Source organism: Rhagoletis pomonella, unplaced genomic scaffold (assembly GCF_013731165.1).
Source record: "Rhagoletis pomonella isolate Grant_MI unplaced genomic scaffold, Rhpom_1.0 Rhpom_scaffold_00002, whole genome shotgun sequence".
Classification (NCBI taxonomy): domain Eukaryota; kingdom Metazoa; phylum Arthropoda; class Insecta; order Diptera; family Tephritidae; genus Rhagoletis; species Rhagoletis pomonella.
Window position 1 is genome coordinate 43,850,496 of NW_023458556.1, and position 25,230 is coordinate 43,875,725.

Below are 25,230 nucleotides of genomic sequence, written 5' to 3' on the forward strand. Positions count from 1 at the left end.
AAAAACATTTTCACTATTTAATTTTAACAATTTGAAGTATCTTAAACTATGTATTACAATCAAAAAAATCTTAAAATTTCAAAAATTACAAAATAGCTGCGACAAATATTCTGCATGCTGCCAACGTCCATTGCCTCTTTGTTATGATTTTTTCGTGTGACATTGAAAAAGTTAGTAATTTCGATACTTTTTCGCCTAAATAAACGTTTTAAGGCTAAAATTGTTAAAATACTTGATTTATTTTTTATTGTACTTGTTTCAGGAACTCCATTAATTGAAATATATGCAAAAAGAATGCTTTAGCGTTTTTTTTCTGGCGAGAGAAGGAACTGAAAAAACAACTCGTGAGATTTGCTCATATGTATGTATATATGTATTTCTATAACGTGTTTACTTGAATAAATTGAGTAAAAAGTCTGAAATTTGAAGAAAATGCAATTGCTTAGTTTGTATTCATACGGCCCATTTAATTTGAGTATAATAAAGTGCAAGTGTGAAGTTGCTAAAAAATTGCGGTGACTTCTTCTTTTTTTCTGACGGTGTAAATGCACATTAGCAGGGAACGGATTTTATGGAAATTGCCTTTTTTTCTGCTAAAGAGATAGAGTATATTCGATTAAGAATGTCCACGATTTAGCTTTCCCTGATTCCATATATACACATTTGATGTTGCCTTTTTTCGCCTTTTTTAAGATATTTGCCTTTTTTTTGCCTTTTTAAGATATTTGCCTTTTTTTGCCTTTTTTAAGATATTTGCATTTTTTTTTTGCCTTTTTTGCCTTTTCTACCTTTAATAAAATGATTATAGCAGTTACAATTTTTTTTTAAGATTAAAAAATATACACATGCCCATGCGGCTTATAGAAGCACAGGGACCTCTTGCCAAATTGGTGTTGGAAAAATTCAAAGCCGTTTTCTCAGCTAACGTAGGCTTGGAGACAATAAGGGGTGTGGATAAAATTGTAAAGGGCGAGGAAAACGCCTTTATTCCTGATAATATGAACATTTCAAACGTTCCATATTTAAATTGGGCTCCACTTGTATCAACTTACGTCGAGCACACATTTAGTACATTCAAGGCATTTCTTCGCGAAAATCTAATGAAAATGCTGCCAGAAAACTTCAAAATACATCTTGTGGTTCAATGTTACTACTACTATACAGATTAAAGTTTTATGAGTTAGAAACTCGAAGGGATAAAATAGTCAAAGATTCAAGGTACAAATTTTTCATATAATGAAACCAGTTCATAGTTTTTCTCTTTTTACTTGTAATATAAACATTACTAAAATAAATGTATTTTTTGATTGTTCTTCGTATTTTCTGTCTTTTTTTAGTGCCTTATTTTGCTTTTTTTGCTATTTTGTTTTGCCTTTTTTTGCCTTTTTTGCAATACCTAGTGCCTTTTCCTGCCTTTTTCGCTATTTTATTTTGCCTTTTCCAGCCTATTTCGTTATTTTATTTTGCCTTTTTCATAGGTTTTTAGGTCCTAAAAATACGTTCCCTGCACATTAGTAATGTTTTCTTATTAAAGCTAAATAGTTAAACAAATAGGTAAGTTCAGATAATAGTCACTTATCTCTATCTCATTGAAAAAAAAATATCGAATCAAAATTATTTTGTTTACAACTTTAGATGTGGGCATTTCGCCCCAATGTCGTTAAAAAGGGGTCTAGAGGGGCGTACAAATATTTTAACTTTAATATTAAATTAATTTTGCACTTTTATTAATTGCACTAGGTCATCGTCAATTTTGTTTATGATCGGGCAGAGCACGAACTGACCTATTTTTGAATTTATCCCGAAACGTGCAGAATGATGAACTAGAAACTCATTTCGGGAACGTTTTTAAAACTCAAAAAATAATAAAACATTATATTTAAGGTATAAAAATAAAAAAAATAGAATTAAAAAAAAATCTGTAACGACTTTTTTCCCATTTCTGGCCCGTTATGTTAATTTTAACTAGCAAATGAAGGGGCCAATAGTATAGTATAGTATAAACCAGCTAGGTTTATAGAAGACTTTTGATTACTTAATTACACTGTGATGTCCTTTATGCCGCGATATAAACTTCCAACCCTAAAATAGAGAAAGCTCGTCTGTAGACTTGGTCAAGGCGGCCCACTAAAACAAATACAGTGCTATTTTTTCCACGATAAGAGAAGACAGACTATTTTGCATTTCATATCCAAATCACATTGCTAGTAAAGTCTTGCCAACATACTATGAACATATTAGGGATGTTAATTTTTCAGCTTTTTCCGATCCCGGGATTTTCGGAATGTCGTTATCACAATCAAACTTAAATCGCAAAAATTGCTTCTATATTGTTTGAGAAGCTCTTCTACCATAAAATAAATAATAAATAAATGGGTTTCAAACCAACTTTTTTATTTTTTCTCTCTAACGTCAGGATTCATTTTAAAGGATATTGTAATTTCAAAGATATGATCAATTCCAAAAAATATTTAAAAAATTCAATGCAATGTACAATAAACTAGTAATTTTTAGCAAAAAAAACCGATATATAAAAATATAAAATAAAATATAAAATATAAAAAATATATATATATATATATCTCATGATACACTAATCGGATCTTAACCAGATTAGTATGGGACCACCTCTGAGACACTACCTTTCCGATGCAAAAAGAATTATCGAAATCGGTTGACGTGGTCCAAAGTTATGCGGTAACATACATAAAAAAATAAAATAAAATAAAAATAAAAATATTCCGACGAACTGATAACCTCCTCCTTTTTTGGAAGTCGGTTAAAAATATGGGTACCAAATGCAAGAGTAAACTTCTTTAGAATTTAAAAAAATTTTAATTTTTTGAATTCACAAGGCCGAATAGGTAATTTTTTAAGCTGATAAAGTTAGAAGGACAAAATTCGAGGATGTTATCGAGTTTATATAAGTCGTTAACATATAAATTTTTCAAAAACAAATATTGCGAAATTTCAAGGATAAAATTTTAAAAGGATATTTTCAATACTTACCAGTCCTTCTGCACCAAAAACTTCAATCTGTTTAAATTTTACAGGATTTTCTCTTTAATTTGATACCCATACTTCTTCTCTAAGCAGATTTCTCTGAATTTTTTAAATCATTTTTGAATTACTGACGTCAGAGTGAAAAACTAAAAGCGCAATTTTACTATATTTGGCCCATGGTTTCGCGAATATATTGATATATGTGTTAAAAATTTACTATATCGCGGTCTTATATGTATAATGAGCTAGACATTTATAAAAAAAATAAATAAAAAAATAAATATAGCCAATACTGGTCAAGAAAAGGAGTTTCTATTATTGCCATCAGTGCAAATTACGAAACCCGAAAATACCGGGATTATTTTCCAAGAATCCTGGGATTTTTGGGACCTTAAAAAGACCGGGATCCCGGGATCCGGGATTAACATTTCCAGTACATACATAAATAACCGCAACCACCCTACGTGCTAGAGATGTAGTATTTCTTATGGGAAAGCAAATTCATAAATAACCAGCTGATTTATTCCAGTGCGAGCGCGGATGAACGCCAAAATCAAATAACACGTGTTCGAACAGTAATACTCTCCCGAAACAAACACAAATGCGAGTATAAAAGCAAATGTAAAGCGACTGTTATAGTTAACAGTGGAATGATGCTTATTTTGCTGTGCATGAGGGGTGAGATTAGTTAGTTAGTAAATAACCTCTTTTAGATTTTTAAGCATAAAAACATTTAACTACGTATGGTAGACACATACTAATGTTTGTAAGTACATATATATCTATATTTAAATATTTTAAAGATATTAAAGATTATTTATTATATGAAAGGAAAATTGGCTTTGTTTCAAGAGATTTGCCAAACCTCTGCAAACTACTAAATTTGTTGCTAGCTGCAAAAGCGCGACATTTTCTCGCTGATTATGCGGGTGTAAATATTTAACCTTTGTGGGCGGTCAACTAACACTCCCATTAAAAGGTGGAGCAAGTGAATGCATATTATATGTACATAGGTATGTATGCACCTATGTATATTCATGAAAAGATAAATATATACTAGTAACTAAATACAGAGAATAACGAGTTACGACTATTTCAGATAAATCATCCCCCTACAATTGGTTTAAGTACATATATCTATACTTTGATACAGGTAAAAATAGAGAACCTAAAATTAAAATATAGTTTTCGAGTGCTTCACTCCATACAGCCTCCTCTAGAGCAAACTACGTATGTACATATGTATGTATGTAGGTACATAGTTAGTGCCTTAATATCTATTTATATATGTTAAAATGTATGTATACGTATCGAATAAAAAGGTGTGGTCGGACATTGCTCTGTTTAAAATTAAAACAACAAAAGGGTGAAAATTTTTAATTAAATGATAAATAGTCTCTTAGCCTGCATAGTGGAAGGCAATGACACGGAAGGTAACACCAAGAGAAAGAAACAAAAACAATGCATCACGGCGGTGGTAGCTGTAAAGTGGCGGTAGCATTTTGACAGCTATGTAACCCCTTTTGTTTGTGCGTAAACGCACATTTTTCAACACTACACCCCTTCTATCGAAATAGGATGGACATTTTGAAATCCTTTTCTTTTTATAAAATCTTCACGGTATAAAAATAAAATGAAGAATGAAACACAAAACGCGTTGCACGCTTCCGTCGTCCACTTTTTCGCTACTGCCCTGTTTATATTGCTGCTTGTGCTAAAGAGGAAAGCAGTGGCAGCTTCGTTGAAGGTGTTGACGCACTTTGTGGTCCATATTATTTTGCCCAATACAACGCAACAATGATTAGGGTCTTAAATAGCTGAACTGAATGAACTAATGAATGAGCTGACAGAATGTCATTTTTTATTTTTGACATTTGAAAGATTTTAACACGTTGCGACGGCGAAAGTGGAAGGGCATTAAGTATGTTGGTTTATAAAAGCTGCATCCGCCGCTTTTTTGCGTTTTGTGGTTGCTGCGGTTTTCTCATTCAATTAAGCAAATAAACAGGAGATGTACACACAAAAAAAAAATAAATAAAACTAAAGTAGGAATAGTAGAAGCTAACGTTTCGCAAAGGTAATTCGAAACAGTTTTTAAAAATCCATCTCTCAATCTCCCTATTCTCGCACTTGGCTGCCACATAGCTTTTTTGTATTCAATGCATTTATGCATAGTTCCCATTTAATTCGAAGCCATTATTATAAATAAATGACATTATCTCTAGACTCCCAGGTCATCGAAAAAGCTGAACTCTTACAAATCTTAAGCAATTTCAAAAACATTTTATCCTTTCGTTTCCCTATTTATGGCATTGTTGCCCGAGAATGAGGCAACTGAGTCTGTGGAAAAAACGAAGGACGGTCGTGTCGTCTACTCTGTCCACGATCCAAGCCTTCGTGAAAATTTTTAACTTCGTAAGTCCTTCGCTTGTCTTCAAGAAAAACTTCAGCAGAATGTTTCCATTAAGGAAGAAGTGGAAGGATTCTGGTTTTACTGAATGCTTCGACTAATCTATTTTTACGGATGGGTAAAAAATGATTGTGACGAAGGGGCGGTCATATTTTCAACTTTGAATTGAAAAGTCTATTCGACTACCAAATTCGACCAGTGTTTTTCGGGCGAAAGTGCCCTATCAGAGAGGCCTGTGAAAATCACCTTCAGCATAATGAAAAACTTTAAAGCGTCATAAACGGCTGATAGGCATATAGTTAAACTGATATGGGTGCGGGGCACAGCGCCATTCATGACAACGAAGTAGCAAACAGGCTAATTCGAAACGGGTCGGCTGTGGGGCAGGTGATGTTAATATTTCTCTGAGCTATGTTTATCAAGGACCTCAGCACTGTCAAAATTTGGTTAGATATAGGTGGAAAGATCTACAAACCTGTAGCAGTCTGTAGCCCACCTACTACGCAAAACTTACTGCAGTTGTCATCAAACTTAACAGGAAGGATTTGTCTCAACTATATGCAAGGACACAGGACGCTTGGTCCTGGGAACCTGTAGCCGCACAACTGGCACTGGAACACAACCCTCCTTGTCGAATCTGGAACTTTCCAGTTGCAGAAGAAACGTTAAAGCATCTTCTTCAACAATGGGTAGGACTATAATTGGCACGAATTTTTCCAAATTCTGGCTGTTACACTAGCCACTTCAACCAAACAACAATTCTTGATTTACTCGAAAATGGCGTCTGTCAAACATTAACATCCCTAATTTTTATACGGCGCTCTTAGACGTGTCATCGTAATTTGCCAAATGGCCATAATATGTTTTTTTTTTCTTATTCACCCCTTGCTCCTTCTTCTATTCTTAAATCAGGAAGTTTGGACTGTTGGGTTAGGTTAGGTAAGGTTGCAGCCCTCCAAGAGGTTCACTTAGACAGTTACTGAATGCCCATTGTGTTACCACTAAAAAGAATAAAGATTATCGTTGAATGGTACAACAAGCAGTCAAGTTCCCTAAGCAGCTCATATCCACTCTAGAGAGTTCCTCTAAAGAAATTACGCAGTACGACCCGAGATGTCTAAACTTGAACTTCGCAAAATCAGGGCAGCTGAGAATTTATATGGGTTTCCATTGCGCTTCGTCCAGTCAGAACCTCCACCAAAACCGAGAGTTGTCCCTAAGTGAGCTCGAAAGAAGGTTCCTGACCGCCCGTCGCAACTTGCATGTCGAGGTTTCCGCTCAGCATTCACTAAGCCGAGAAAAAGCCCATTTGTTCAGTTCATCGACGCAGCAGTTTTCTGCAATGTCGCTGTGCCCCGGAACCGAAATCAGTCTGATGTGGAAATAATCCGAGGCAATAGAGAGAACGATCAGGCAATCCCAGCCGAATTTTGACCTTACCATAAGCGATATTTGGGCTCTGATCGCCGCTTGGCTGTCAGAGTAGATATTTATTTCCCTAAACGGGATTACACAAGTGCGCAATCGATCGGTTGCTTGTTTGATGGTAGTTTCTACCTCCGCTTGGAATAAGCTACAGAAATCTGTTAAGCCAAATTGTATATCTTAGAGTAGCTCGTCACAGAAGAGACCTCCTTCTACTCTGCCGTCAAGGCCCATCCCACCCATCCGTGAACATATTTACCGGTCATTGGCTCTAAATACGACCCCCTCCCATGCGCCCTTTGGTGGGATATGTGTAAAGAAGATTGCTCTCGGCGCCATCGGAGAATTCAGTATTCTTTAGCCTGATGGCAGAGCGGGCCGCAGCAGCCCAGGCATCACGTTTAAAGCTAGCGTTGTAGTGGTGGGAATGTCCACTAATTCCCGTTCCAGCCGTTTGGCTAGTGTTGACCTCTCCAGAGAGTACCACCAGACAATGGCCTTATACAGCATAATAAGTTTAATGATAGTTTCATACAGCCAGAAAATAATCTCTTCCCAATGGCGTTTTTACAACAGTAAACGGCAACCATTGCCTTCGTCACTCCCTCCTCGAATTTCGGTCACCACTTTAGCTTTCTGTCAAGAACTACTCCCAAGTATTTGGCTTCATCAGAAGGCGCAAATGGAGTGTCAGCAATATGGGGAAGCTGGGCTTCAGGCTCTTTGTATCTTCTGGTGACGAGCACGAGCTTCGTCTTGCCAAATTTAGATACGCCTGCATAAGTCGAACAAAATGTTGCCTCTTACAATGAGCACCTCATCATCGGCATAGGCGATTACCCGACAGCCTCTCCTTTCCAGCTCCTCTAGCATGATATTAATGACAACGCTCCAGAGGAAGGTAGAGAGAAGGACTCCTCTCCTGACCTTAAGCTGGAGTTTGGACTGTAGTAACTTCGAAAAATGTCACGTCATTTGACCCTTTGTTACATCTCCTCATTAACAGGACTATGTTGCATTTAAAAGGATTAACCTTTCGATATATTGTGAACCGATTTTCCGTCATCATCAAATTTTGGAAGGGATGACGGAAAATCGTTCCACAATACATCGTACTCCTATCCCGGCGGAAACACCAACAACGAAAATGAGCTTTACCTTTCCTTCCTTATTGAGGGTTGCGCGATGCTCCTCACCTCCTTACCGTCATCCAACATTCGGAGAGCAGAAAAAAATAATGCTAAAACAGTTGAGAATTACAAGCAAATGCATTTTTTTAATCAAATACGAACTTATTCTCTGATTAATTCGAATTACGCCCTTAGCTTAAGCATAATTAGTAAATTATTTGTAAAATAATGAACATTTCAATTAAAATAATTAATACAATACACAGTGAATGTTGTTGCGTTATCTCGTAAAAATGAATGGGCAGTTGTTTGCACTTGGCAGGAGTATGTACATATGTGTATTTCAGTGTGTATGAGCTAAGCACTCAATTAACCGTTTTAATGATTAGAGGGCAGAAGGCCACAGCACCACATATGTACATACGTACTTGCATATATACATACATACCTACAAACATATGTATAATAAATGTATCATAAAAAGCCCACAGCCACCCCCTGTTCTTGGGCCTTTTGAACCGCACTTTGTTTTCGTGGCGTTTGTTTTTTTTTTCTTATGTAGTTGCTTTGCTTTGCTTTCTTTGCTGCATGCTTTCCAATTATAATTAAACATGCGAGTTTGAGTAATGTACAGAAATATCGCTGGTTACTGCCGGTGAGCGTTAAGCACACCCCCAACAAGGACATCACTCTCATACAAATACACACACACGCACATTTACTTGCAACAAGAAGCTGTACTTCACCCACATTATTGAGCACTCAGCTAGCGAGTGGTAATCATTTAGAAAGCTTTAATGCCGCCAATGAAGCAACAATCCAACAGCATAGCAGAGGCTTGCCACACAATATTGCATGCCACTACGTATCTACATACGTATTCTTGCATTTAAAATTAATTCTACAAAAGTGCGCTTTGATGGATAAACACGTGGCGGTAACATAAAATCTTCACAGCACTCAGGCAGAGCAAGGTACAAGTAGTAAATACAGCGCATCCATATTTATCATCCACCAACCGATATATGTACATATGTATGTATGGCAGCAGCTACTCAGCTCTGCTTTGCGTTTAAGTATGCGCCGGGGTGTAGTAGGCATTGTCATAGCCGCGTTGTATTGCATTAGAAAATTCATTAAATTGAATTTCTGAAAATTCAACCACCAACAAAACTCATATATGCACATTAGACCATACGACCAAATTACAAGCAAACAAAAAAGTGTTTTTGCAAGGCAATTTCGAATGAAAAATTTCGCCGTCCCCTAGAGTCTCTTTTATTCTGCAATAAACAAATTTTAATCACTTTTAAAGAGCTATACAGTGCAATTCTGGTTTTCAACTCAGCACAGTCTTTCGAAAGGCAAAATTCTTTCGTAAGACTATTGCGAATTCTGGAAAATAAGTATCTTGAAAGCTCTTTTCTGTTTGGGAAAGACTAATTGAAAAATCTGCATATGAGGATGCCTTAGCGTTTTTCTGTTTGGCTTTTAGCAAGAAGTTTTTTAAAAATTAAAAAATAGCGTTTTTCGTTTTAAAAGAATAAAAACTAGAAATGAAAAGAAAATTAAATTACACAAGTAATTTTTAAGCAAAAAACAAAACCGACTTCAACTCTCACATAAAAATTTAAGAGTGCCGTTAATTTCGTCATGATCCAATGATCGGACCAAATTAGTATGGAACCACCTGTGAGGTAACACCTTGCCTTTAAACAAAGAACTATGGAAATCGGTTAACGTGGTCCAAAGTTATGCGGTGACATATGTACATAAAAAAAAATATTCCGACGAATTGATAACCCTCTTTTTTTAAGGTCGGTTGTAAAAATATAAATAAAAAAAATATAATAAAATAAGATTATGAAAATTAAATGATTATTAAAAATAAAGTTTTCTTTTGAAAACAATAAAATCTAGAAAGTTAAATTAAAAAGAAAAATAAACAAGTTATAAATAAATAATATGCACAATCTAAAGATTTAAAGAAAATAATCAAATTAAAAAAATAAAAAATAAAATTAAAAAAATAAATAAATTAAATTAGTTGCTAAAAATTTAATGACATTAAAAAAAATGTTTCTTCTTAAAACCATAAAATCTAAAAATTAAAAGATTATTAAAAATAAATAAATAAACAAATAAAATTAGTTGCCAAAAATTTAATGACATTTCAAAATATGTTTCTTTTTAAACTCATAAAATCTAAAAATTAAAAGATTATTAAAAAAAATATTAAAAAAGTACATTTTTAGCAAAAAATATAGCCGACTTCAATGCTCATAGAAAAAAGTTTCGAGTACCATTAATTTCTTCATGACAGAATGATCGGAGCTTAACCGAATTAGAATAAGACATCCTTGATCCGTATACTAGGAAAACGCTTTATAATTCGCTAGTCAGATCAAAGTAAGAAGTCCCTGGCGTCTCTTCGCACTATTCATTCTTTAGTGTTGCTTTATAATATTGTTTGTGGCCTAGTTAATTGTCCTGTTCCACTTGAGCAGGAAAGCTTCCCGCATTTTTGGTCGAAGATGTTACGGTTCTCTTCCATATAAAAATAATTTTGCGTATTCGATATCGATGGCTGAGTAGAAGATCGACCTATCTCGGCAGCCAGTTCGAAAACACCCTATCTCAGGAAACTTTTCAAGAACGCCCTACTTCAGAATTTGATTGAAAAACACCCTTTCTCAGAATTTGATTGAAGAACGCCCTAGACTGAATTATATTTTTATAAAAAAATAACCAAAATTAAATAACAAAAAAAAAATAATAATTAGAAGATTCACAAGACGTGTTAAGCGGCGTGAAAGCTTAAGCTTAAAATTCTTTATATAAAATAACAGTTAAAATGGTTTTGGCTCAGTTTAAAAACATTTCAGTGTAGTTAGAAATCCTATGAAACCATTTTAATCATTATTTTGCGTAAAAAAGTCTTAAGACTAAGATTTAAATCTGTTAGAACTTGTCAAAATGTGGTGCGGCTTTAATTTTTTTCGACCACTATATAACCAAAAAAATCAAAAATGAAACCCAAAGTTCGGCAAAAAATTCGAAATTGCCTCCAAAAATGCTTCAAACTCAGAGGTGGACGGCGAACTTTTTTTTCGGTACGGTCTAATGTAGATACATACATACATATGTATTCAAATACTTAGCCATACATACATATATGGCGTGTGGCATGTGGCATACAGCAAGCAGGATTCTTCGTATGCCGGCGCATTTATATGCCTCTCCCACACTAGCTTTAGCTTCGCTGAAATAAATTGCACGCTAATTGCTCAGGTTCAATTAAAAGTGTTCTTCAAGTGCCACCTCCCCACTTGGTAAGACCAGCTGAAAAGAAAAAGAAAAACATATAATATCGTATAAATAATAAGCAAGCACTTTCTGTGGCACCTCAAACTGAGCGAGCCTCTCTCCTAGCCAGCGCTGCTTGCCTCTTACTTACATACATAAATACCCTTCACCAAGCTTTAGTTTCACAGCATCTCCCAGCCGTTCGACCGCGTACAAAATTGGCATTTTCAGCTCATTTCAGTCTCAATGCCGGTCAAAAGGAAATAGACATGCTTTTTTTTTACTTTGTTTTGTTTTTATTTTCATTCACTTCCTTTCTACTACTCGTCCTTGCAGCACCCCTTCCACAATTGCCACACAATTTGTACTGTAACGAATGGGTGGCAGTTGGGTGATCTGTTGCAGACATTACGCGGCAACAAGAAACGCTGAGGCATCAGCTTCAGCCGCATAACCAAAGCGTAGCAGTTGCTCATGTTTATCCTTTGTGTAAATAATTTCCTAATTGTTGAGTTACAAACACAAATGAATTACATACATGCATAGATATATATTTTATTGCATTATGATGTTGTATGTGTGTTCGTGTGTTCATTTGTTGTTTACTAATTGGCGTATATCAATATTCCGTTGAGAAAGTAGACTCATACACCTTTGCGAATGAATGCAGGGGATAGGGTGCTCATTAAATTTGATTTATAATGATAGCGAAAATAAGCTAATGCCATTTTCTAATTTTTTTATTTACGTGAAGATGGCTGAAGGAAAGACTGATCTGGTGGAAAACACTGAATGAAACCAGTAATCATAAATTTAATAGAATAAATGCAGAGACTCGTATGTCTCGGTATTTGAGGCGCTGAGAGCAGTGCATCTTAAGAAGGCTAAATAAGTACGATTCTTAACTTAAAGCGGCCACAAGTGTTCGTAACTGGCGCAGCCGCAAAAGAGCCCTTAAAATAGGGGTATCAAAAGTGTGGTATGAAATTAAAGAAGGAAGGCATAACGGCTGCAGGGTTGACTTAAAGCATAAACAGACGGCAGCGTTGATCCGGATCAACTCGGGAATTAACTGCAGTTGATCCGGATTAAGTCTGAGTTAATCTGGATCAACGCTGCCGTCTGTTTAAGCACAAATCACATTACACTTTTCTGGGACTTTCGTTCAGGTTTGTTATACGATTTCCAACCAGAAGAATGAGACGTGGAAATATTTGCCATGAGAAGGCTGCTTATACATACATACATACATACATACATACATAATAGTAAGTCCCCTGCAAACCAAAGTTCCCGAAATCTTTAGGAGTATCTCATTTCTGTAAAGATTATTTACGAATCTTCAAAGAAAATTTCATGAAGTGGTTAACAAGAACTCGTAAGGAAATTTCTGTACGAAAAATAAAGCAAATTGTGAAAAAAAAATCTGCAAGAATCGAAGTATGCACAGTTTATTTAATTTTAGAAAATTCGGCAAAAAATCGGATGAGATCTTTACGAATTCTTTAAAATTTCTCCACAGTTCAGAATACTCTGAAAAAATTGTTTGCAGGGTCTCTATCAAGAAAAGTTACCATATACGTTGACAGCCAAGCGGCATTGAAAGAGTTAAGATCGACGGTAGTGCATTGGAGAATTGTACGGAAATGTCGCGCGTCGGTAGCATTACTGAGTCTAATTACATTTACGCTGCTCTCTGCTGGTTTGCTGGTCAAAATATCCCTTAGGTAACTTAATCATAACGCAACGCGGGATCCCGCGGATGCTCGATATAGCCCAGAAGTCGTTCCCGTACTCAAGAAAATGTGCAATAGAGAGCGCAATAACCCGGACTTTTTCTCCGGGCGGAAAGGGATAAAGTGTCAAAGAGGCTATCAGCTGCTTTGTGTTTACATGTTGAGGGCATTAACTATGCGCTTTTAAGGAATAGTGATTGACGGGTTAATGTATTGCATTTAAGTGGCAACAACAAGAACAACGTGAATTAGCTGTTTTGAAAATTCTGGTCACAAAATGTGTTTTTTTTTTGCGTTTCCGTACTTCTGGACATTTTACCATTTTTGATAGCAAATTTTACGCATACTTTATAGTTACCGAATCCGGTCCGGATTGTACGGGAATGAACCTATTATTTTCTGCATGCAACTTTATCCAATTTAAGGAAAAAAAGTTTAACAACTCATTTTTGTGGCACCCTTTACGAAAGATTTTAAACAATTAATTTATAATTTTTAAACCGAATTGATTGCCATGTTCAATTCCACGTATTTATGTAGCAGTTTAGATTGAGAGGTAGATGTTGTTGTTTCTGTGATCACACTGTGCGACAGGCGAAACCCTCCCGGACTTTACTAATATTTTCGGAAAGTATACATATCTAGTAATAAAACACTCGATGGATTTGCAAAAGTTATTTTATAGCCTACTAAAGTTTTCATGTCGCGGCCTAAGTATTTTGCAAAAAAGTTGTAAAAATGCTTAAAACAAATGTGTGAGCTAAATTAAAGGTTAAAAAGTATTTTGTAAAATGTCATGGCAAATATTTTCGAAGAACATTTTAACACATTAGCTCCCGCCTGAAAGCGTCCTTTAGAGTCTTACTTCAAGAGACCCTCAAAAGCAAATTTGCGGGTTCGTGAGAGGATTTAAATGCTCTAGAGAATTATTCTTTGGAAAATTTTACTAGTCTCTAGTAGTAAAAAAATCTATGTCAAAAAGGAATAACAAACAATTTTTTTTTACATAGAAAAATTTAACTTGGCTTTTTTCTATAAAGAGTTTTTTTAAATTGAGTTTGGCTGTTATTACTTCTAGGCATAGATTTTTAGAGACTTTTACGCTTGTGACATGAAGTTTTTGCCTTAGACGACTCCTAGTAAAATTTCCCGAAAAATAATTTTCTACAGCATATCAATCCTCTAACGAAATTTGCTTTTTGAAGGGTTTCTTGAACAAGGCTCAAAACGAAAATATTTCCCCATGACATTTTACTATATGTTTCTTAACCTTTAACTTAGCTTGCTTATTTTAAGCATTTTTTCCACTTTTTTGAAAAATACTTAGGCAGCGACTTGAAAATTTTAGTAGGCAATAAAAATACGAGCTATCGTTTTATACTGAATATGTATACTTTCAGAAAATGTTAACAAAGTCCGGGCTGGTTTGAACTGCCATAAAATTGTCGCACAGTGTAATTTCATTTGTTTTAAGGCAAATTAATCGTTTGTGTAAATACGCAGGCCCATGAAACGTAGTGTCTTGCTAAAGCAAACAAATTTGTGTCCCTTGCCAAAGCAAAGCTAGCGCAGTGTGTTAAACTGGTATTACTTATGTACATACGTACTAGGGCATTCAATCCCGAAATCCAGAATACCGGGATTTCAGAATCCCGCACACTTTTCCATGTCCCGAAATGCCGGGATTACAGTTCCGCGATACCGAGATTTTTACTGATTTATTAATAGAGTGAAAATGGTAGCAATTGAAAACACAAAAAACGTTTACAGTGTGGCAGAGTTGTTCTTCATTTTACTTTGTAGGCGTTTTGTGGAAATTGAATTTGTGCAAATATGAGTAAGTGTTTTTACAATTGATGTAGATATTTAAGTATACTTCAAAAATATTTAAATTACGGACTATTTTACTAAAATGAATTATGGTTCGCGTAAGAGCAAATGTGGTGACAATGAAGCTGTGGGGTTTAATTTTTTGTTTGTTGGGCCTACTGAATAACGCAAAAATTGTGATAAAGTCGAAATCCTGTAAAATTCCGGAATCCCGGAATTAAAATTTTTCGCATACCGAAATCCCGGGATTGTTAAAATGTTTCGGGATTGAATGTCCTAACACGTACATACATACATATGTGCATACATACATACTGTATACACACATTTTTACATACAGTCCAAATGAGTTCAGAGTTAGTTACATAAACGTTACAAGAGCACTTCCGGTAAGCATTTGTTCAGAGAAAAGAAATGTCCTGTCGCTTTCCCTTTCTTAGCGCAGAAAAAAATGTACGAACACATTTAACCACTTTCCGTGGCAATTTGATTATTTGTTTGAGTTCATTTTCATGTTCGTTGAATTTCAATGCATATCCTTATTAATTGCATTACTGCTGTGCATTGCTACATAACTTCGAAATTCACACATTACTATGTGCTTTTGTTTGCTTAGCTGATATTATGCGTGCGAAAGTTTAATCTGCGTGCACTCATAACCTCCTTAAACGTGTAGTGACGGTCAATCGCATACAACTGCAGCTAACTGCTGCGTAACTCCAATGGCATATCCTTCAAACATACAATAGTCTACTTTCATACATACATATGTATGTAAGTACGTATGTATGTCCATGCAATCATCTTTTCGTCTTTGTTTTTCAGTTTGCATAACGGCTCATCCTTATCGGTTACGCATTACCCACCGAAATAGCTTGCAATATGTTTACTTTTGTTTTAAATGTGATAAATCCGCTTGGGAGTGCGTGCAACGGATTGCACCCGAACGCCTCCTCTGCTCCTTTCAAGTACTTATAGGGAGTTGTAAGGGGGTGAGGCAAGAGTGATGCTGCTTTTGTGGTTATTAATTGGTGTTTCTTCGGCGATGATTGCCTGCAAGTGATGACCCCTGCCAGTAGCAGAAACAAAAGACCAAGCCACACCCACCCAACAAAATTTTTGAACATGAATAGAATCATGCGAAGAAGGAGTAGAAAGCATATGGACAGTGGTTGTGAGGAAACAGATGCATTTTAAAGAGTATCCTTTGTACGTTTGTAAGAATGTGAAAGTAAATATCTTTAGCTGGATCTAAATTTCAGTCAAGTTTATGGATATTTATTCATGATTATGCCGCTGTGGGGTAGGGGTAAGCAGTGCGCGCTTCCACCACGCAGCACCTGGGTTCAAACCCTGGTCAAAGCAACATCGCAAAAATATAGAAAAAGGTTTTTTCTTAACAGCGGTCGTCCCTCGGCAGGCATTGGCAAACCTCTTAGTGTATTTCTGCCATGAAAAACAGCTTCTCATAAAAGTACAATCGCCGTTCGGAGTCGGCGTAAAACTCTAGGTCCCTCCGCTTTGTGTGACAACATCAAGGCGCACGCCACAAATTGGAGGAGAAGCTCGGCCAAACACTAACATATGTGTAAGCGCCATTCTATTATTATTATTATTATTATTATTATTATTATTATTATTCATGATTACGGACTTCCAAAAACAATATATTTTACCTGCTTCTGTTTAAGTGATGTCTCTTTTTGAGACCAAAACGTGGTATAAAACAAGTAAAGTATAAGTTCGAAAAAACAATAGGAGTGTACTCGTACCCAAAACCCACAAACAGTTTCCTTATTAGTTTAAATTTCATCCAGCAACATGCGACCAGCTGTTTTTCGTACTGGCAAATTCTTACAAGTAAAAATTTATCCAGTAAAATCCAGTAAAAACTTGCAACTTCATCTGTCATTTCGCGCTCTCTCAATTTCCCCTACTTTGCAAGTTTTTGCGTACGAAAACGCCAAAACGTGAAAATTCGTAAAAACTTTACTGGATTTTACTGGAAACTAACAAACAAACGCAACTAACATATCCCCAGAAGTACGAGAAGTTTTTATTGTTGAATTTCACAAAATAAACCTATTTAAATATAAAATATATTCAGGCCGACTCTGAACAGAAACTCTCTGAGAGTTTTCTCCCTTTTCCCTTTCCTCCTATCATGAATAAAAATTCCCTGAGGACTTTTTATATCAAACGACGGAGTTGAGCTGTCAAAAAAAGTTCATACAGCTTTTTCGAAGTTCAAATTTCCTGCTCCCAAATTTTCGGAGAAAATGGAACTCCCTGGGAGTTAATTGTTGGAGTATTTGTTTCTCGGGAGAAACAAATTCTCGGAGAACAAACTCCCCGGGAGTATTCAGAATTGGGCTCATTGTTTTATTAGGAATTTGCTGCGAATAAACAACCAATTTATCAGCTGTTCATGAAACTTGCAAATTATTACTGGAATAGCGTTCGCGTACTTTTTTGCAAATTTTTTCTATGAGAGCGAATTCTTAGAAATAAAAGCTCTGATCCAATACTTTTCGTGAAAAATCCTGTAAAACTGTCAAACAGCAAAATTACTCTCTGAAGTGAGAGGAAAAAGTGAGTAACAACAAAAAGTACGGGAACAAAAAACCATTTTTCCTGTAAAAACGTCAACCAGTGATTGCTTGACACTTTCCATGATTTTACCAGAAGAAAAAGTTCGGGTAAAATCTTGCAACTTCATTCTCTACACAACTCTCCAAAAGTCGCTCTCATTTACAGGATTTTGGAGGATTTTGGAGTACGGGAACATTTTTCCTGCAACTTCCTGCAAGTTCGTGTAAAATCCTGTAATTTCATGGAGTACTGAATCAGAGCTAAAGTTACTGGAGAGTTGCTGGCAAATTACTGGATAATTTGTAAACAAACACAACTGTTGTCTCTTTGAGAGCGAATGCTGCTAAATTCTCACAATTTTTGCAGCTGGATAATTTTGTGGGCTCAATACGAGTACGCACCTATTTTCTGCTAAGATGTCATTGCATATGTATATGTACAGTGACGAACAAAAGTATTGGCATAGTGAATTTTTCGCCATACATGCAAAGTTTTTTATTCTAATTTATTTTCGATAATTTTTTTCAAAAAACTAGTTCATTTTACACCAGAAAACGTAATAATAAAATCTCTAAACTTTGTGCAAAACTCAGGAAAATTCTTTAAATTTGCACACTGATTTGCAACTTTTTATTCAGATTTTTAAAAAAAATTCAAAGTATGCAGTTTTATAGCCCATTCAAATTTAGTATAACAAAGTGTAAGCTTAAAGTTGTTAGAAAATCGCGTTGATTTTTGGCAATTTTTTTAGTGGAAGGTGTTGCTCATTTTCTCCATACAAAAAAATAATTGTCGAATTACTTTGTATGAAAGAACTTGCGTGAAAAAACATTACCAAAAATCAATGCGATTTTCTAGCTACTTCAAACTTTCACTTTGTTATACTAAATTTGAATGGGCTATAAAACTGCATACTTAGAATTTTTCTAAAAAATCCGAATAAAAAGTTGCAAATTAGTGTGCAAATTTAATGAATTTTCCTGAGTTTTGCACAAAGTTTAGAGATTTTATTATTATGTTTTCTGGTGTAAAATGAACAATATTTTTATAAAAAATGATCGAAAATAAATTAGAATAAAGAACTTTGCATATATAGCGAAAAATTCACTGTGCCAATACTTCTGTTCGGCACTGTATGTACTAATTAATGTAAATTAATTTATCGCAGTTTTCCTATTTCTGTAAATCGCCATTATATGAGAAGTGGGCGTGGTCCTTGCCTAATTTAAAAAATTTTCAACGGCTTTCTTAGAGACTATAAGCAATGTTTGCACCGAGTTTAGTGGGCATTCGTAAAGGGACTACAGAGATAAAGCATTTCATTATAAGTGGGCGGCCCATTTTCCAAAAATTTCGTAACTGTCTTATTTTAAGCCAAAATTTTACTTCACTTTCCAGATTTCAGCAATTTGGATCCAGTATTTGCAAAATTTTCTATAAGAACGTGTTCAACTGCGGCTCTAGAGTCGCTTCAGGGATGGACTCCTCAAAATTAAACCTTGAAAAGCATTTAAAGGGCGCATTTTTAGTCATCTTTTCAGATAGCCAACCAGCCATCAAGGTCCTTTCAAACAGGACTATCAAATCCAAACTGGTTAGAGACTGCTTTGACACGCTACAAATTTTGGCAGCCAAAAACACGGTAACATTGTGCTGAGTACCAGGCCATTGTGGAATCGAAAGCAATGAGATCGCGGACGAGTTGGCACGTGAAGGTTCGCTAACGGCCTTTTCGGGACCTGAACCATTCTGTGGTCTCAGTTGGTCCTCTCGAAAACTATAATTAATGGGTGGGTGGGTACACTCCGAACGCAGTAAGTACTGGGGAGCAGTGGGGGGCCTTAGACAGGCCAGGCTCTTCGGCTACCCTTTTAACAGAAACGACATTGTTCTAGCAAATAGAAATGACACCAGGCTACATCCTGGGTATCTGACCGGTCACAACCAATTGCGATTCCACTTGCACCGAAGAAGTGCGATCACAGAGTCGGAGTGCCGGCTGAATAACTCAGAGAGAGGGAGACCAGTATGTTTGCATGTATGTATTTATATAAAAAAAAAAACTATTTATTGGTTCAAAACGGTGGGTAGGCACTGGGGCCAATGGTAAAGTTCGTTTACCACCTCTGCATGGTTGTATTAAATATAGCAATGAACAATTTTTCTGAAACAAACGAAGCATCAACTTTGTTTCAGATGCGCGTTTCGATAACTTTTCGGATGCGTTTTGGAAAAGTATACATTGTCAATATTTTATAGTTCGGCGTCATGGAACATTATACTTTGTAGGTATGCAAAGCAATTGACGTTTTGGAAGTCAGCCTATCTTGGCTTTATCACAATACAATACGACAAATTAATTTTCTGGCAAAATGCTTCCGGATTCAATTCCAAAATTTATAATATGCATTCTTTTCAGAAGAATGAACTCATTATCGGTAACGCCTTTTTTAATACTTGAAAACTTTTTGAGAAACTCATTAGAACCGGCTACATGCTGGCTATGTATTACATATTAGTGAAAAGGTTCACAGACCGCTTACTGTTAATTTTATTGTATGCTGTCACATAGCTTTCAACACCAAGGGGTGTCACATTAATTGTGCAATTGTGGTGAGAACTATGCATTAATCCAGTTTACATTAAAAAAAATATATATATATATTGTATGCACCACGCATGCTTTCAATTGCGCTTACTTATGTGAATACATACTACGTACATAAATTTCATATAATTTATAATCAACCTCTTTCAAACGATGTCTTGTCATGAGCAAAATATATCGAATTACCCATTACAAACTATATTTTATTTATGAAAACGGTAATCAAGGGCTCATTCTGTACACATCGATGGTCTTCTGCAATAACGACACAACTCAAAACTAAAAAAAAAAACTTAATACGGTTAAGTTGTTCATGTCTCTAATCCTTACTATATAAGTAAGTGGATTAGACACATGAGCCACTTAGCAGTAGTAAGCGTTTTTTCTTTAGTTTTGAGTTGTGTCGTTACTGCAGATGACCATCGATATACATACATATGCACATATAATAAAAGCCTACATATTTGCATATTCTCCCAATCTAGTGAGGTGTTATAAAATTGCTTAAGAATGTCTTATATTCAAAAATTATTAGTTTTAGCAAGAAAAGGGTGTCGTCAAGAATTCAAAATGCCGATTCCATTTTGAAAGTAACAAAAGCATCAATCATATCCCAACAAGCATTTCAGTAAATGTTTTTAAAAATAACTTAAAGTAAGTTTGCGATAAAAAGCGCTAAATAAGCATTTTTAATATAAAGCTTATTAAAAGTTTTTTTAAATAGACCTCTAATAAGTTTTGAGAGCGAATGTTTATAAATAACTTAAACTTATAAATGAAATGCAAATGCCAACGACATGAAGTAGTAAATATAACATTTTTTCATTCGTAAGTGACGTGTTTACGTTTTTTTAAAAATATTTTTAAAAGTAAAAATTACATAAAACCGATGCGGTAAAAAAAAATCCAATCCAGGACCCGCAGCGCTAATCGGTGGAGCATTCGAGTCTTCAAATGATGAGTTCTCCTTATCCTTTCCTAGTTTAACATTCAATTAAAAATGTATTCAATTTTTTTCAGAAAAGTTCATCAATGAGAATGGCGGCGATGAAGCGGAATATATACATCGATGTCGTTTTTCCAATTTGCCAATAACCGCATGTAATTGAAAGCACGCAACAAGATGTAATAATTCACTTTTTTATGCTTAATTTTTGTGTGTTATCGTGAATTTGTAAGCTAAAATGTCTATTCCCTATTTATATTTTCGCGACTGTAGATGAGTCCGCCGAAAATTCGCATTTCGTTTAGTTTCTAGATGTTAAGCAATCTATGTATGAGTTTTTAATGAAATATCTTTAAATAAAGGGTTATAAAAATGTTTATAAATAGCTTTCTTTTTAAAAATTTTAGTAAGTTTATATTCACACGATTATAAACAACTTTTTTTTAACCTTTATTATAAGTTTACACTTTTACGCTTATAAAAAGCTTTCTTTTGAACATTTATTACAAGTTTATATTACTAATCTTATAACCAATGTTCCTTTTCGATTATATTACGCTTACTTTCAAGCGTTTTATAAGCAAAAAATCAACGTTTTGTAAGCTTAATGTTTATAATTGAAAACTTTCTTTAAGTTTATTTTGCTTGTTGGGTAGCTTATGAAATACATATGTATGTGTGCGTGTACGCCTGCCAGGGAGAAGGGTTGTTTTCCTCACCTAAAATAAATCCAAGAAATAGTAATACAATAGAATAAAATTCTGAGGGATGCAGAAAACATACGCTTTTTAGTTTTAAATATTTTTTATTTTGCAAACCAGTGATATAACTTCAACATATTTCCCGCAAACAATGACATACACTTATACATGTGAATGTGTACGTTCGTATAATGAAGATGAATATGTTCCTGTAGAAGCAAGCAAGCATACTTGTGAAACAGGTCGCTAGTGAATAGCATCTTATTAAAGGAATAATTGTTTATGTTATACCTGAACAATCGCGCTCAAATTTCTTAGGTAGTTAAAAAATAAGAACCGCTCTCTTACTATTCAATCACGCCGACATTGCAAAATCCTTTCCCTGTATTTATAATATATCCAGTACAATGTCATGAGTTTACAATTTAATTATTATTTTTTTTTTAATAGAATTCAGAACCCAAATTCACATATACAATTAGTTGCCACCGCCACCAGGTGCCACTTCGTCCTCATCGTCATCGTCGTCTGAACCCTCAATAAGCGAGCTGAGAAATTCCTGTTGGTTTTCGTTGATAAGTTGTAGTATTGCGGGATTTGCTTCGCCAACTCGTTGTATGGCATCGTTAATAAGCTCTGGGTGCTGTTGAATGGCACGACGTAAATTTCGGAACAGTGGATCACTGCGAAACATTTCAAATGGCGACATGCCCGCATCAGCATCGCTGTCGCCACCATACAAAACTGCATCTTCAGGCTGCATTAGCACCGAGTCGGGTATACCTTCAATTAAATATTCAATAGCGCGCTCTGGATTATTGAAACTAGCGGCTAGTGCACGACGCACTTCTACTTCTGGATAGCCCATGCTGACAATATTTGTTACCATTTCATCATTCGCTCCACTTGTGGGCGGGGCAGGCTGCACAGGCTGTGGATCAGCTGCTGCAGGTTGTGGAGTTGCGACCGGAGTGTCCGACACAGCTGTCGCAGTTGCAGCTGGAGCTGGCACTGGAGTTGAAGGTTGTGGTGATGTTGCTTGAGTTGCAGTACTTGATTCAGACTCCTTTGCTTTGGCTTGTGTAGCTTCTGCCGCAGCTCTTGCAAGGGCAGCATCACCAGCCGCAGATATTGAAGTGCCAGCACCCGTAGGAGCTGAATCAAAACCAAGCTCTTCTGGTTGCTTCAGTACCATTACAACAAGAAATTTCTTTGCGTCTATATTGTAAGCACTCAATGGTTGCTCGTTAAAAAGAATTTTACCGGCATAAATGAGTTTTTGCAGCTCAGGTCTAACGCCAACGTCTGGATACAGAGCCAACTCCTTTTTCAGCTCAAACACAGTCTTCGACGGATCAATGTCTACCATTATTGATTTTTGGCTCAATGTTTTAATTTGCAGCTTCATTTTTTACTTTAATTAATAGTTAATAACAGAAATAATATTTAACGAAAGGAATTCGAGCACACGACAATCCTCTTACTTTTGTTTTTACACATCAAAAATTGACATTTGCCGACTCATGCTTAGTGATGTTAATATTGAAGTACTTTGCACTCGTGTAACCAACAATCGTTGGGTAAATGGTTCTTTAATATTACCAAACTCGTATGTAGATGTCAGCAACCATTCGGTTATGAACGTGCGGTTGAGTACCAAACGAGTACGTATGCACGTGCACAACGAAATCGACAGCACTAGCTGAGTACGAAGAACGTGAATGAGAAAGCACGAATGAAATGTGAAGCGAGCAAAGAAATGTCAAAAATACCCAAACAAGGTGGTGGTTGTAGCTAAACGCGCTGCCATACTTTTGAGTGGCAAATCATTTTATTTTAAATATTTTCTTTAAGTTTTTTCAATTAACATTGAATGTGCCGTTAGAATAGTTAAATTATAGTCGAAAGTTGGTAATCTGCCGATTTTTTTGTGGTGGCCAATTATACTGCGACGCTAGTTTTATAACTTTATTTGCCGCCCTCCAAAGGTTGTGGAATCGCAGCCATCTTGAAAAGTAGGGTTTTCTCCCTGGAACTTTAATTTTATGGCTTGAACTGGTTCTAACCCAACGTCAGTTACTCCATCACATTTTATTTTTTTTATACAGAGGGTTATGTTTGCACTTTTTGGTCAAAATTTCACATACAAAGTTGTGTATTTGCGGTGGAACTAGTAAAATTCGCTGTTTTAACATTTTAACGGTCAACTACCATTTTTCAGAAACAGGTTTGAAAGACCAATTTTGGACGACGTTCCCACGACAGTCGGGTCTACGTAACCGGAACGACCCAGATTTATATCTGGCCAAGAACTGTCACTCCAGCAACACTCCCCAAAAACCCTATGGGGAACTTGTATGCTGCTACAACAACAACAACCAATTTTGGAAAGAAGTAACGGATTAAAATTTATGTGAAATTTTTTTTCTAAATATTAACAGTAGAGAAAAGAGTAGGGACGCAAAAGGCCGCAAGAGGACGACGAAAAGAATTCCCTCAGCGAAACCCGTTACAAAGCTAAGGGCCGGTTGTTCAATGTCTGGTTAACACAAATCGGAGGTAGATGCTCCGGTTAAATGCAACGACTGCTTATGTTATATGCATGATATTGAAATCGTCGATAATGATGTTTAACTGGGAGGTAGTGATAACCAGGGCTACCAACTTGGCTCAAACTGTGCCGTTTTTGCCTCTATTTTACTTCAAGGCAATTAATTTTTCAATTTGGCACAAAGTACCAACATGGCCCTTTTGAAAAATAGTAATATTTCAATACATTTTTGTGAAATTCTTTGCGTGGGCTTTTTTCCTCAACTAAAATTTTTTAATTTCTGTGGTGTATACAACTCGTTTATCTTACTTTGGCATTGGACTTTTGTTTTAAGAATGTGCTTCTAATTTTAATGATAAATGCGAAGAATTAAAAAGAATTGCACCTTTTTTGGCACGCTTTTTTTTATATCTGGCACATTTTGGCACTTTTTTATCCTCAATATGGCACTTCAAAGCTAAGGGCCGGTTACTCAATGTCTGGTTAACACTAATCTCCGGTTAAACATAGTTATCGACGTTACCGACTCCCTGTTGTATGCATAATGTGACCAACTATTTCATAGCTCAAAGAAGTACAGCTTAGGTTGGGTTAAGTAACGCCGCGAGCCGATTACGAAATTTCGAATGCGGCTAATTTGACCATGTGATGATCGTCCAGAAGATCGGAGAAGTACAGGACCTGGGGAGAGATTCTGTAACCAGTTAGCGACAATTTTTGAATTGCTATCGCACTTTCTGACACAAAAACATTTATATCATGCGTCAAAAAGTGCGTTAGCGATCTGAAAATTATCGCTAACTGTTTACAGAATATCCCTTCTGAAGTACAAAATATCGCAAAGAAGTATATTTGACTGTACTTCGAAGTACGAAGTACAAGAACGAAATAAGAAGTACTGTACTTCCGAAAGAAGTACGGTTGGTCACATTATGTATGCATGGAGTCGAAGACGTCGATAACGATGTTTAACCGCAGATTAGTGTTAACCA

General features: G+C 35.7%; 2 protein-coding genes across 2 annotated transcripts in view; both read right to left on the reverse strand.

Annotated features, from left to right (window-relative positions):
- LOC118733641 (lipoma-preferred partner homolog) overlaps positions 1-25,230 on the reverse strand; it is a 250,790-nt gene that overhangs the window by 191,951 nt on the left and 33,609 nt on the right. The gene's annotated exons all lie outside the window — the stretch shown is intronic.
- Positions 21,772-23,365, reverse strand: LOC118733642 (UV excision repair protein RAD23 homolog B). Its single transcript, XM_036463136.1, has one exon. It carries the CDS (start codon positions 23,093-23,095, stop codon positions 22,166-22,168), a length of 930 nt encoding a protein of 309 aa, XP_036319029.1. The 5' UTR covers positions 23,096-23,365; the 3' UTR covers positions 21,772-22,165.